The sequence below is a fragment of the Mus caroli genome, chromosome 12, assembly GCF_900094665.2.
Source record: "Mus caroli chromosome 12, CAROLI_EIJ_v1.1, whole genome shotgun sequence".
NCBI lineage: Eukaryota > Metazoa > Chordata > Mammalia > Rodentia > Muridae > Mus > Mus caroli.
The window spans coordinates 97677287-97690922 of record NC_034581.1 but is presented as its reverse complement, the minus strand read 5'-3'; the positions used below and the strand labels follow the sequence as shown (position 1 = coordinate 97690922).

The window sequence follows — 13636 nt, the reverse complement described above, 5'->3', positions numbered from 1 at the left end:
CCAGCAACAACAGAGAAGATAGGACTGCCTCCACAATGAACCTAGAAGGCACAGTATCAAGTCAAAGAAGATGTACAAGGCTAAGGTTTAATGCTGAGTTTCCAACTCATCCGGTCTGCTTTTGGGGTGGGGCCGTCTGCTCGCTGGCTGGCCCACCTGTGTACTTTATTGTTTACATGTCTGTCTGCTTCTGTTTAGGGACTCAACCCTCAGCTGCCCTACTCGAAGCAAGTTCTCTGCGACGGAGCTGCAGCCCCAGCCCTCACAGTTGTGTTCTGGAAGCACGTGACATCACTGAAGAGCAGAGCATTCTGGGATGAATCATGCCTCAAGTCTGACATTAATAGATCTGGATGGTATTTATATGAACCGTTGGACCTCGGCTTTTTTGAGTTAATAATGGGATGAATTAACACTTGCAGGGCTATCAAAATGGAATAAATGTGTTTCAGGTGTGGAAGGATGTGAAATTAGGGAGATGGAGTAGAATACTGGTAAATCAAATATCTGTGTTCCCAAACATCCTAGACCCCAATACAATAGCGTTAGGAGGCAGGGCCTTTAGCAAACATTGAGGTCCTGAGGCCTGCACCCCAACCAGTCCAACAGCGTCCGTATAACAGTAGCTCTGGATAACCTGTATAAGCTGTCCTCCCTCCTTTGTGAGAGGATACAGCACAAACATGGCCCCCATGCACCAGGGAATGAAGCCTTCACCAGACAATGAGTCCGCTAGGACCTTGGTCTTCCATTTCCTGGCTTCCAGAACTTTAAGTATTCATTGTTTTTAAGCCTTTTTATGGGAGCTCAAGTGAATTAAAACAGAGACTAGAAGTTGGCGTCTGTCTTGACTCTAGGGACTTAGAAAGCTGAAGACAGAGAACCGACTTAACCCAGGAGGTCAGCCTGGGCAAGATAGCAATAAAAACTCCATCTTAAACTAATAACAAGGCAACAATCAAAACTACACACAGGTATCACTAGGATGGAGCTGTGTTAGTGAATACAAACAAAATATGTTGTATGAACTTCTCAGCAAGTCAATAAAAATATTATTTTTAAAGTTTTAAAATCAAAAACTCAATTATTATGCTACTTAAATAGACTAAAAACTATGTCATAAAACATTGTCATTTTCTAAACAAACATTCAATGAGAATACTATCAGAGTTCATGGCTTACACACCGCTTTAACAGTGAGCTAGCTGCCTTGGAGGTCAGTTCCTCCAAAGTGATTAGCAGTTACCCTGACAAATACCAACACTGTGGGCAAGCCCATCCAGGACCATAGGTGATCTGAGACACAAAAGCAACTCAACTCGAATACAACTTTGGGGATAACGGTAGAGGAGAAAGCCACAGGAGAGCACTGTTTTCTCTCCTACAATTGGAAGAATATTAAGTTTTTCTATCCCTTTAAATTGTGCATCCCTTTTCATCAATTTATTCTATGAGAAGCCTGAAATTTGGTAAAAGATTTATGTTTAGAAATATTTCTGTGGCATTAGCAAAGCAAATTTATCCCCAATTCATTGGTTATCATCAGTGGTTAAAGTGCAGTAAATATATGTCCTACACATGTATATATGCATATGAATCAATACATGTAATATACATTAGGTGCGTGTGTGTGTGTGTGTGTGTGTGTGTGTGTGTGTGTGTGTGTAAGACAAGATCTCACTCTATAGCCCAGGCTGGTCTGCAACTAGTAACGATCTCCCTGCCTCAACTTCCTAAGTGCTAAGCATATAGGCATAAACCAGCACACCAGCCTTAGTGTTAGCTATATTTTTGCATTTAACTTTTTCTATATAGTCATTACTTTCCAGTCATCTGAAACTTAATCCTCAAACATTCTAAAGTGCTCCCTAGCAAACCAAATCATAGCAACTAGCAAGAGACAAATGAATTTTAAGTCATAGGTCTGTGTTTAACACATCTCTTGTCTGTTCTACCTAGAGAAACGCCCACATGAAAGGGTCTACGTTGTTTGTTGAATGCTGCCTCATGATAGTTTAGAAGCTGGCCACTTACCTGGGTTAGAGGTGTACTGCATTGCAATCATTAGCATTGAGGATGCAGAGAGGTTAACATGGGCCGGAACGCTTTCTCTCCTGGAGGAACCCACTGAAACCAAAATTCTCCAATTAGACGCAAATCGATTTCTAGATATGAGTACATACTTGCTCCCTTACAAAGATCCTTGAAAGAGCTTCCTGAGAAAGCTCCAAATGAACTGAGTAATGACTGACACCTCCTTTCTTTCATTTTTAAGATGGTGTCTCTTGTAGCTGAGGCTAGCCTCAGGCTTTCTACGTACTCAGGATGATCTTAAATTCTTGATCCTCCTGCTTCTACTAATCAGAGCTGGGGATATAGGCATGGACAAACTACATATAGTTTATGTAATGCTGGTGATCAACTCCAGGGCCTTGTTAAGAAAATACGACAAACTAAGCCATAACCCCAGCCCCAAAGACAATAGAAATGAATTGAGATAAAACCACAAAACTTCTTGCATACAAATGCTACCATTTCTTGCCACTGTTAAAAAAAATTCTAATGCAATCTAACGCATAGCTGCATGAGAAAACATAAAACCAGAATATAATGACTTTGTCAGAGTTGTGCCTAGGAGGGATCTCTATTCCCAAACTTAACTTAAAGGACACTTAAACATGTGAATGGTTAACCTCATAAGGAAGTGGGAGCCCAACTAAAACATATCAACACTTAGAGAGCTGGGCAAACAAGCTCCATATAATGTATAACATCATATTCAATTACACATAGAAGTCTTAAATAACATATTGTAAAAATGATCACGTTGGCTTTTAGATGGTTTTCAGTACTCATGTGTTACTACCCAGCTGTACTCAAATCTTCGCCCGGAGCCCCCACCAGTGTCTTCATTATCATGAGAATCAATTTTGGCTTTCCAAAGTCTACCCTCTTCACATTGGGCTGAGTTGTTTGAAACAAAGCACTTTTTTGAATCTGTGAATAACATTTATCCTACGAAGACAAATGTCCAATTGCAAAGCAAACAGTCTTCAAAATTCACCTAATTGTTGTATAATCATGATATCCACTTGCACACTGGTTTTAACACATCTTTAAGTGGCCTGTTCATGATGGCATCAAACGCTATATTAAAATCGTCTCTTTTTAATGGAATAGACTCCATAGCTCCATAAGCACTCAAAATTAACTCTGATGAAAGTTATTTAGTACAACGCGTTTTCGCCAAAGGGTATTTTTATCCCAGCAATAATTGAGAGGGGATCCCTACAATAGGAAGACTTTTATTAAGATTAAAATGTAAAATGAATTCCTTTTTGCATAGAGATAACTAAACAAGCAGGAGAACCCTCTTATATATCAAGCTGTCAAACACAGAGAAATAGCACATGGTGAAGATGCACCCGTCAACACTGTTTCCTACACAGTAAAGACCACTGATGCAGCCAGCCAGCAAAAGGCAGATAATCTCAAACTCCGATTTATTTTCTTTTATATTGATGTAGAGTGTGTGGGGAGCACATCTCATTTAAGGAACAAGAAGCACAATAAGGCACCCAGTAAACAGAAACATCAAAGCGCTAATGAAAGGTTGTCTGGCAAGAACCAAGACGATGATTCTATTTTGTTTCTACATCAAGAACTTCTGATGCCATAAACGACAGTGGACTTTGCAACAGGCTTGAGAGACGCAAACAAACAAAACAAGTCCCAAACTGAGTTCTGCTAGCCTGAGTCTGCTTTTGGCTGCGTGTGCCTGACTGCCAGGGCTGGTGGTGGTATTCGGGTTCATAGATCTATTTGACTCTACACTGTAAACAAGGGCTGAGAGTTAGGTAAGAGTTGATACAGAGATAAGTGAGGATGACTAATCAAGCAGGATAAACTGAAGAAAGAACTTTGAATCAAACACTTTCCATCTTTAGCCTTTTCCTTATACGGCTCTGTAAGGTCCACTCCTGGAGATCCTAGCTCAGCCCGTGTGAGGAATGGGAGATTCTGTTCAATTGATAAGCACATGGGGTATGTCTCAGCAGGCTGGTCTTAGATCTGCCTTTGAGAAATTCTGTAAGAAGGGAGAGAGATAAACAAGGGATACCCAGGCCAGTACCCAGGGCTCGGAAGGGTGAGCACATATACAGTACTCCTGTGCCCTTTGTTGAAGAAGAAAGGAATGCCTACTTGAACATAAAAACAGAAGAGTGCCTGTCTGTCTGTCTGTCTGTCTGTCTCCCCTTTTCATCTCTTCTCTCCCCTTTCCCTTCTTATCCCCTCCTCCCTCTCATCCCCTCTCCTTTCATCTGGTTTCCTCCTCTCCTCTCCCCCTCTCTTCCTCCCTTCCTCCCTCCCTCCCTATTTTCCTCCCTTTCCTCCTCCTCCTCCTCCTCTTCTTCCTCCTCCTCTGTCTCCTCTCTCTCTCTCTCTCTCTCTCTCTCTCTCTCTCTCTCTCTCTCTCTCTCTCTCCCTCTTACCACATGTATAGTCTTTTGGTGACAAGTGTTTTCATCTTTATTTAAATTCAACTCAAACTTTTTAATAATAAGCATTTTTCAACAATGAAAACTGTTCAAAAAGGTTGAGAGCCACTGTGCCCGGAGGCCTTTATAAATGGGAGAGATGCCCAACTGTCTCGGATGATTTAAGTGAAGTCTGTTTGGAGAACTGCCCAGATGGCTTAGCGACCTTTGGATGTCCCTGTTACCTCTGCAAATCTATGCTGTCCCTCAAGTATGGCCATCCATAAAGCCAAGAGTTCCCCTAGGACACAAGCCCCAGGAAATTGGCTCCAATACTTATATAAACAGACAGCATCTTGCAATTTCAAAACCTTCTACGAGACCAAATAAAATCACCATGGTTTTAATTTAATAAGCATGCTCAAGCACACATCATTTACTGAATCTTGTTAAAAAGGCATGATGTAAACAGATACGCAGCTCAATCCCATGAGAGCACACACACACACAAAAAAAAAAACAAAACAAAACAAAAAAAAAAAAAAAAAAAAAAAAAAAAAAAAAAAAAAAAAAAAAAACACATAAAATGAAAGGGGGAAGACGACTGTCCTCAGGAAATGTAATTTAGAGTTTCCAGGCCTTTCTGCTATTCCCCTAGTAGCACCAGAACAGAAATTACTGTCATGTCTTCCCCTCATGATCAGTACCAATCCCTTAACAAGTGCTGCGTTTTATAATGTGCTGTATGTGTGCTTCTTACACACATACAGCCTTCAAAAGTGAGCAGATAACAAAAGCCATTTTATAAGTGAGAGGTGAACTAGCTGCAGGAAAGTGCCAGCATTATCAAAGGGACAATGACAGTTCAAGACAAGGACAATTATAGCTAACTGTAAATCTAATGCTCCAGTCGCTCACTCAGTCAATCAACACTGCCTTTTTCATAGAAATGCACCAGGCATCATTCGAAGCCCTTGTAGGTAGCCATGTATATTACTTAAGATTAAATAAAATTTAGAACTACATCCTTCAGCCTCACTAGACACATCGTACATGCTTAGCAACCCCATATGATCTCGGGTGCAGCATGAGGCAGCATAGAATTTTATGATGCATTTCCATTATCAGAGAAAGTTCTGTGGACAGTGTTGTTCCACAGAAAAGGACAAATATCTGCCAGTGAGAGGCGGGAATCTGGGCAAGGAAACAGAGACAAGATAATGGGATGTTCTGCATTAGATTAGAAGGGAGCATCTCCAAAGATCTGATCCTTCAGAGTGTCCAGTGGCGTGACTCAGGGAGTAAAAGCTCTGGCTGTACAGGCCTGACAACACAAACTCCACCCAGAGCACACAGAAGAAACTAGATGGAGTGGCTTGCATCAGAAGACCCAGAAACTCCTACAGCCAGATAGCAGGCAGAGATTGGAGAACCCACAAGAAACCTTGGGCCACCTAGCCTGGGGAACACAGCCCAATAGTGGAAGCAACAAAGGAGCAGAAAACTGACACCCAAATGTTGTCCTTTGACCTCCCATGAATCTCTGTCTGTCTGTCTCTCTCCCCCAACTTTCTCAGTCACACACACACACACACACACACACACACACACACACACACACACACACACCTTTCTTTGAAAGATGTGGTGCTTGAACTGAGACCTAAAAGAAACACATCACGAGGACATTTAGAAGGGCTCCAAGACAAGGGAAATTGTATACAGTAAGCATAAAGCCTGATGATGCCCTTATAAAACCACAGGAAGGCTGATGTAGACATGCAGACTGCTCATGTGGTAATACAATGACCACAGCAGAGAGGTTGGCCACAGCCAATGCATGCAGGGTCTGATGAGCTAAAGAAGGCTGCTGAACTCGACTGTAAGAGTGACGGGAAGCTGGATGGCTTGGAGGAGGGCAATGACATGATTTAATCTACACGTTTGGAAGGTGGCTCTGGGTTTGGGGTAAAGAACAGCTGATAGGAAGCCTAACCAGGGAAGTAGAGAGACCAGGTCTGAAGCTCCTAGACCGATCCAAGTAACCACCATAGGACACAGTCTGAGATAGGATACATTGAAATAAACCCACTGGCCTTATAGTCTTCTAAACGACAAAGACAAGGGAGTTACCTAGGGTGAAGAAACTCCTAGGACATGTGACATAGTCACTTCCTACGTTGGCCAGATAACATTATCTGGATATCGAAGCAGACTCTCCTCTCACAGGCCTTGGGCTATGCAAACAGCCCTTGGACAGTGCTCCATGAGGTTCGGTCTCTGTTAAGAGAGAGCTATGACTTCACAGGGCATCGGCTACATTTAAAGAGAGGACCAGAGTCCCATGACTCATTAAAATACTTGCCAGTTGGGTTAGTGAAGAGCCATGAAAGCAAGACACCTAACTGCGCAGGTACCATGAGGGCAAGCTTGTTGTGGTTTTACGTGGGCTATCACATAAGCCATGGAAGGTCCGGCCTCTCCTGGATGGCCCTTGGCCTCAGTGCATAGGAGAGTGAATCCTCTGAAGAACATGAACAATCTGGGCAGACGAGTGTCAGTTTTTGCTGCAATGTGACATAATGACTATATCTATGATTTGCCTGTGCATTTGATCCATTGCATATTTGCACAATGTTGTAGAATATTCAACTATTAAGTCTCATATGGCTTTCTTCTCATGGTCTCACAACAAAGATGGGATGTAGACAAGGGGAGTTATATGAGTGACAATTTTATAGCTAAGAGAATAAAAGTTAAACTAGGGAAAGAAAGCAAGCAAAGGACTATAATTTTGCCCCCAATGAATCCTGATCGCAGAGAGTTCTCACAGCAACACCTACCTCATTAGCTAGTAAGAGGACCAGGAATAGACATTATGTGATTATTCGCATGGCATCCATAGCTTGTCTTTTACTGTCTTTTGTCTGTGTAAGATTAGTTTTCATAAGACCTTAACACTAAGCCAGGCAGTGGCGGTGCACATTGTTAATTCCAGCATTCAGCAGCAGAGGCAAGTGGATCTCTAAGTTTGAGGCCATCCTGATCTACAGAGTGAGTTCCAGGACACCCAGGACCACACAGAGACCATAACCCTAGACCACATGTACCATGCAGTAGCCAAAAACAAACAATAGATGCCCCTTGGCCTCGAGCCCAGAACCAGATATTCAATGAAGTCATATATTGTTTTTAAGTCAACTCAAAGATCTGAAAGATCCTTTCTTTTTCCTAAGGGCCAGTGGCTGAGGAAACGTACGTTAGGAAAGAAGCTGCGTTAGATAGCACACAGAGTCCAAGGTGCTGCAATTCTTCAGCATGATTTCTTTCTTCAAAATAAGCAGCCTGCACTAATGGGCACTTACTTAGACCTACACCCAAGTATCATCCTTCAGACATCCATACTTCAATTTGGTCCACAAATCATAAGTTCTTTATTGGAAAAAGAGAGGTTTCCATGGTGATGTGCAAATGATTTTTTTTTTTTTGCAATTCTTAGTAACTCTTTTAATATCTTTTCATAAACAAAATAGATTCCACACATATGGAATAAAGAGAGCTATATTTTTATGAAAGGAGTTAAAAAAAACATGTCAAAAATAATTTTTATAATAGATTGATGTGCTGGGAGACCTCAAAAGGAGTTATTTAAAAATAAAAGCATAAGCGATTTGTGGGGTAGCAAAGATGGCGTGAGCAGCCTAAATGCTATGCAGCCAATGTTTGGTTTGAAGAACTGGATCGACTTCAAAGTCAAAACTGCCTCATCAAAGTAATATAGACAATGATATGTGATATGATCTATTAATTATATAATCCTGAATTATATAATCATTCGTTACGCAATCATTAATGACGATCATTTAAAAAAAATTATCTATACTTCCCATTGACTATCGGAATACCATACCAGAGAGATACTTTTTAACACCTTCCTGTCAGTTTCATTTCATGTTGCATTTTCTTGTTTGCAGCAGGGTCTCCCTGGCCTTGAGCTTGTAGCGAACCTCCTGCTTCAGCCTTCCAAGTGCTAACATTATAAAACTGCACCTTCACTTCCAGCAAGTCCTTCTGGCACAGACTATCAAGCATCCAGAAGATGCAGCACCTTTGATTCTAACACATCTGTGCTGAAATAAAAATATTCTCAACCAAGTTAAAAGCCACAGTCCTGTTTCCGTCTAAAGCTCTAGATATTGTAACAAGTACCCAAAAACAGTGTGGATAAAATAATAAGAGGCACATCCTCAACCTCAGATTATTTTAACAGGAATCTAAAAACGCATCCCTTCTGTCTTTGGGTCTATGTACCAAAACAAAAACAAACAAAAAAAAAAAAACCCAATGGCAGGTGTGGGACTGCCACTATATTTCAAAGATTTAAAGATGACAAAGATCGACTACTATTGAACTACAAAGAGGTGCTTAGCAGTCAAGGCTGAACTAACAGGCTAAGACCAGAGTGTCAAAACACACACAGGAGCCAGGTCCATCCCTGGGTTAGACAGAGGTATGTGCCAGTTATGTACAATAACACTGATGCTGTTCGACCTAGAATTATTAAGCCACAAAGAACCAGGAGAGCCAACTTGATTTCTGAAACTGCCCCCCTGTAAAGCTGAAAAGTCACTAAGTTCCAGAGATGTGAAGTGACTCGATCATGCCTTCTAATGGCATCAAGTTATTCCACTAATAAACATAGAAATTCACATTTTTTTAAAGATTCACATCCCTCAGCTCTAATGCTCAGTTGCTTCAGACATTCGTGTAAAGCAAGGATTCTATGACAAGGCTTATGTCTGGGGACCTCTAATTAATGACCAATTAGTCACCAGCTCTGAAAAAATGAGCCGAAAATACCTGATCAATTCAGTACAATGTCAGAAGCTCACTGCATTAATGTCTTTTCCCAAATTACTAACTTAATCTAAGAGCTAGGGGCATAGTGAACTAGGTCACTATTAGGAAGATATGGCCTTGCCTGCTATCCTTTTTAAAAAGATTCCTGTTCATTTGCTTAACAGTCAACATTGTTTATACAAAAATAAGATCACAAAATTCTAAGACTATATCCACAAGCAAGCGCTGGTTTGTGAGATCACACAAGTAAAGAAATGAAATATCCTACAACCCAGAACCACATGATCAGTCTGCTCATTTTTCCCCATGGCAAAATGATTAGGGTAGGGGTCGGATTCCTTGTTGGAAATATAGGATAATTACAGTTCTATCCTAGAGTACACTCCGCTACAAGATAAGCCAAGGGGGACGGGAGAGATGACTCAGCAGTTAAGAGCACTGGCTGCTTTTCCAGGGGTCCAGGGTTCAAATCCCAGCCCCCACAGGGCAGCTCACAGCTCTCTATAGCTCTGGCTCCAGATTATCTGACACCCTCACATAGACATACACGCAGTCAAAACAACAATGCACATTAAAAAAAAATAGATAATGTAGCCAAAATGGTACACATATTGGCCAGTTGTTAACACACAGCAGCAACTTTAATAAAGGCATAAGTACATGACATAGAATTGATACTAGACATGACCAATAGAGCTATTTTTTAATCTTTAAAAAAAGGAATCAAGATAAGGAAAGCTGGTGTGGCACCACAGGCATCCAATCCCAGTATTGAGGAGGCTGAGGCAGGAGGATAGCCATGAGTTACATAGTACTGGACCACCTAGGGTACATAGGAAAACACTATGTACCTATCTTTAAAATTAAAAAAAGATGTGCGAAGAAATAAGTAAGACCCACTGAGTGCCAGGTCCTTGGGTGGCACCTACCAGTGTCCCAGGCTACACCTTCACCTCAAGGTGCAGCTACAATTACTATGCCTGAGGCAGCTATGATTATTATTTTACAGGCAAAAATCAAAGATTAAGTCATCTGTCTTAAGTTCACACAGCTAGCCAGTGGCAGAGTTGAGCTTTGTTGAGATTTGTTGAATTCTAAAGCCATCATATTTTTTCAGATTATTCCCTGAAACATAGGTTAATCCACGGTCCACTTCCTAAGAATGCTTTAGAGTCCATGATCATAGGAGCTACATCTCAGACTTCTCTTCTCTTTGCTTTCATGTCTTCAAAGCCTGCAGAATTATATCTATAAAAGCCAGGTATAGTGGCACACACACACAATCCCAGCACTCAGGAGTCCAAGACTTCAAATCTTGAATTCAAATCAAGAATTCAAAGCCATTCTTGACTACATAGCCAATATAGTTCCAGGGCAACATGGAGTGAAGAGACCCTGTCTCCAAAAATATACATACATACATACACATTACATATACATATAAGACTGTCCAATCTTATGAATGTATCTTGCACAGAAGTCATGGGTTTTGGCTTTTTTTCAACATATGCCACAAGTTTAGACTCATTATCCAAATACTGAGAAGGAAAGCTGATCCAGTCATTGGCATTGAATTAGATTTCAGCCATGAAAACTGAGCTGCGCAACACTCTACAGCAGTCTAGGACAGGGCTGAGACCAGAGTCCATATATCTCCACTCTCTCCTGCATTTCCCGCTCCATCCAACAGCCTTCACATGCAAAAGAGAATAGTTTTCATACCAGGCAACTCTGTCCACCTTCTTCCTAATGTGGAAGAAGACACTGTAATTTATATGTAGGAAACACAGAGTGCTTTGACACGTTCTTTCTTCCTTATTCCTAAGGGCAAACTGAGCAAATACAATGATTCTAAGGTATAATTATCTTTCACGTCATCAACTTCCAACATAATATAAATGCTGAACCAATGGAATTTAGATCAAAGTCTGTGTACATTTCAAGTGATTCCATTATAATGGAATCTTGCAAATGAAGTGCCTATAACAGTAAACACAATTTCTGTTTGTATACTAGACAAAGATAATTCAGGGTTAGGCGAGATGGAACTTACATATAGCCATTGGTAGAAAAGATGTGCTAAGATATTCAATAATATCCTTGTGAAGAAATGGAGGGAAGGTGGCTAGCGTTGAGATCATCGTGTAGGGCAAAGTGCTCAGAACATCATCATTGAGAAAGGGGAGCAAACACGTGGTCGTATAAAATATTGACTGTCCAAGATCTACAAAAGAGAAGTAAGAAGTCAGCCACTGGAGATTATGTCATTAACGAAACACGCTGATCTTGTATTTCAAGGTTTAATAAGCTGGTTTTAAATTGTAAAAGCAGCTATTGCCCACTTCCTACTGAGAGTTCTGAAACACTCTGCTAAGTAAATGTCCAATGCACGTAGCAGTTAGTTGGTGAATATATTAAGAAATAAATCTGTCCTGTGAGTTTCTCAACAGTGTATCAGTCATCTGTAAGCCTCGCTGTTCAGATGACCCCCATTGATCCCATTAATCTCAAAGCACTTTCCAAGTGAAATTGTGACATCCCTCCATTTTTTTTAAAAGCTCCATTTTTGCATTTCATAAAGATAACAGAAACACAATGATGTACCCTAGGATTTTCAGAACAATCTAAGGCAGTTTGAGAAATAAAACTTGGCTATTTCTGCTCTACTGACCAAGCCACACTGTTCCGATACCTGAAGTCTGGGGCAGTGAGGTAATTTGTAACCTCTAGATTCTGTGTGCTTCTGAGATAGGAAGCTATGAGCTGGTGGTATTGCACAACCCTGTGTAATTAGTTTTTAAATCTCCAGAAAGTCAGCCTCCCTCGAAATAATCTCTCAAGGCTTTAAAATGCAGATAATAACAATACCTACCTGGTTTGGTAGAGGTTTAGATGAAATAAATACAAAGAGCTCAGCATAGCATAGCATGTACTCCAAAAACATTAGCTACTATTTATTGCCATTAATATCACTAGCATTGTTACCTGCACGAGATGTGAAAATAGAGGACCTTCAAAACAAACCACAACTATTTAGCTTTAGAATGTATGAAGAATAAATCCATTACATTCCATGCACATTGTGATATTTCAGAACCTCTCAAAGTATAGGCCATCAGCCAAGGCTTGACATGAAGACAGATCACTTCTGTGTTCATTAACATATCAAAGTCTTAGACTCTGGTCTGCTTTGGCCTAGATTTGTCTTCCAGAGCCATGTGCATTCCTAAAATTATTTCTGATAGTCATGAGAATTAACGTGCCATGCCAATCAGCATGACAACTGACAATGTGGTCAACGGGCAACCTGGAGAGCCAGGGCCCGTCGCCTTCGAGCTCAGACCAACGGGTGAGAAATTCACAGGTGTTTTAGTGTGAATTACATAAGGCCATGCATAAGAGACACCTGAGCTATACTCAGTGAGCCTTTTTAGGCTTCAGCTAAGAAGCCTAATTACAGATTATTAGCACCAAAAGGGCCTGGAAGTCCGTCTGGGGTATTTTCCACCCAAGGACAGCAAGATCCAGCAAGAGTCATGACTGCCCAAATCACAGTTCACCCGTAGTTGAACTGATCCTGCTCACTCCTGTAGGCCACAGTGAGCACAGAACCTCTAAGCATAGGGCAATGAGTCATCCTCAGCTCAGCTCAGCTCCCTGAAGAAGCCTCACATGAAGCTTGCTCACAGCATCAGTGGGCAGGACCACTGCTCAGTGACTCTCACTGAAGAACTGCACATTCCAAGTTACCTTAGGACCTGGCTTTTATAGACAACCCTGAGCAAAATGGTGCTCTCTGGATTTTCTAGACCAGGCACTAGAACGAACGGGGGAGTTTTAGCCTGGGTCCTAAGCTTTATTATGCAGAACAAGAACACAATAAATAAATAAATAAATATCAAGATAAAGTCACAAAGCAAGCATAGGCATGAAAGCAAAAAACATAAATCATTGTCAAGATTCACACATTATGTGGATTGCCATTCACCAAGTGAAATGCCACAATCTAGAGACCTTAAAAATAAAAGGGCATCTACTCTTGGATCCTCCAAGGAACACTTGAGTTCATATTGAGTTTAAGACTGGAACCACAGGGCAAAGGTTCCAGTGAGTCTCAACAGATGTGTCCATTGACAACCAGTAAGTCCCCAGTCTGGTTCTGACTGGGAGAAGATTGTAGTACAAGAGGCTAGGTAGGTTTAAGACAGCAAAGAGGTTCAAGATAATCAACATTTTCACCTTTATTTTCACTAGAATATGACATTGTAAATACAAGAAAAGCAAATTCAGTAATAGCT

General features: G+C 41.0%; 1 protein-coding gene across 8 annotated transcripts in view; it reads right to left on the bottom strand.

Moving 5' to 3' along the window:
* Positions 1-13636, bottom strand: part of Unc79 (unc-79 homolog, NALCN channel complex subunit) — a 236261-nt gene that overhangs the window by 172611 nt on the left and 50014 nt on the right. For all 8 annotated transcript variants that reach the window (XM_021178827.2, XM_029484464.1, XM_021178826.2 and 5 more), the window contains exons 4-5: positions 11392-11562; positions 2035-2127 (exon numbers count right to left, since the gene is read on the bottom strand). In XM_021178827.2, coding sequence (XP_021034486.1) covers positions 2035-2127; positions 11392-11562 — 264 coding nt within the window. The remainder of the gene's footprint in view (positions 1-2034; positions 2128-11391; positions 11563-13636) is intronic.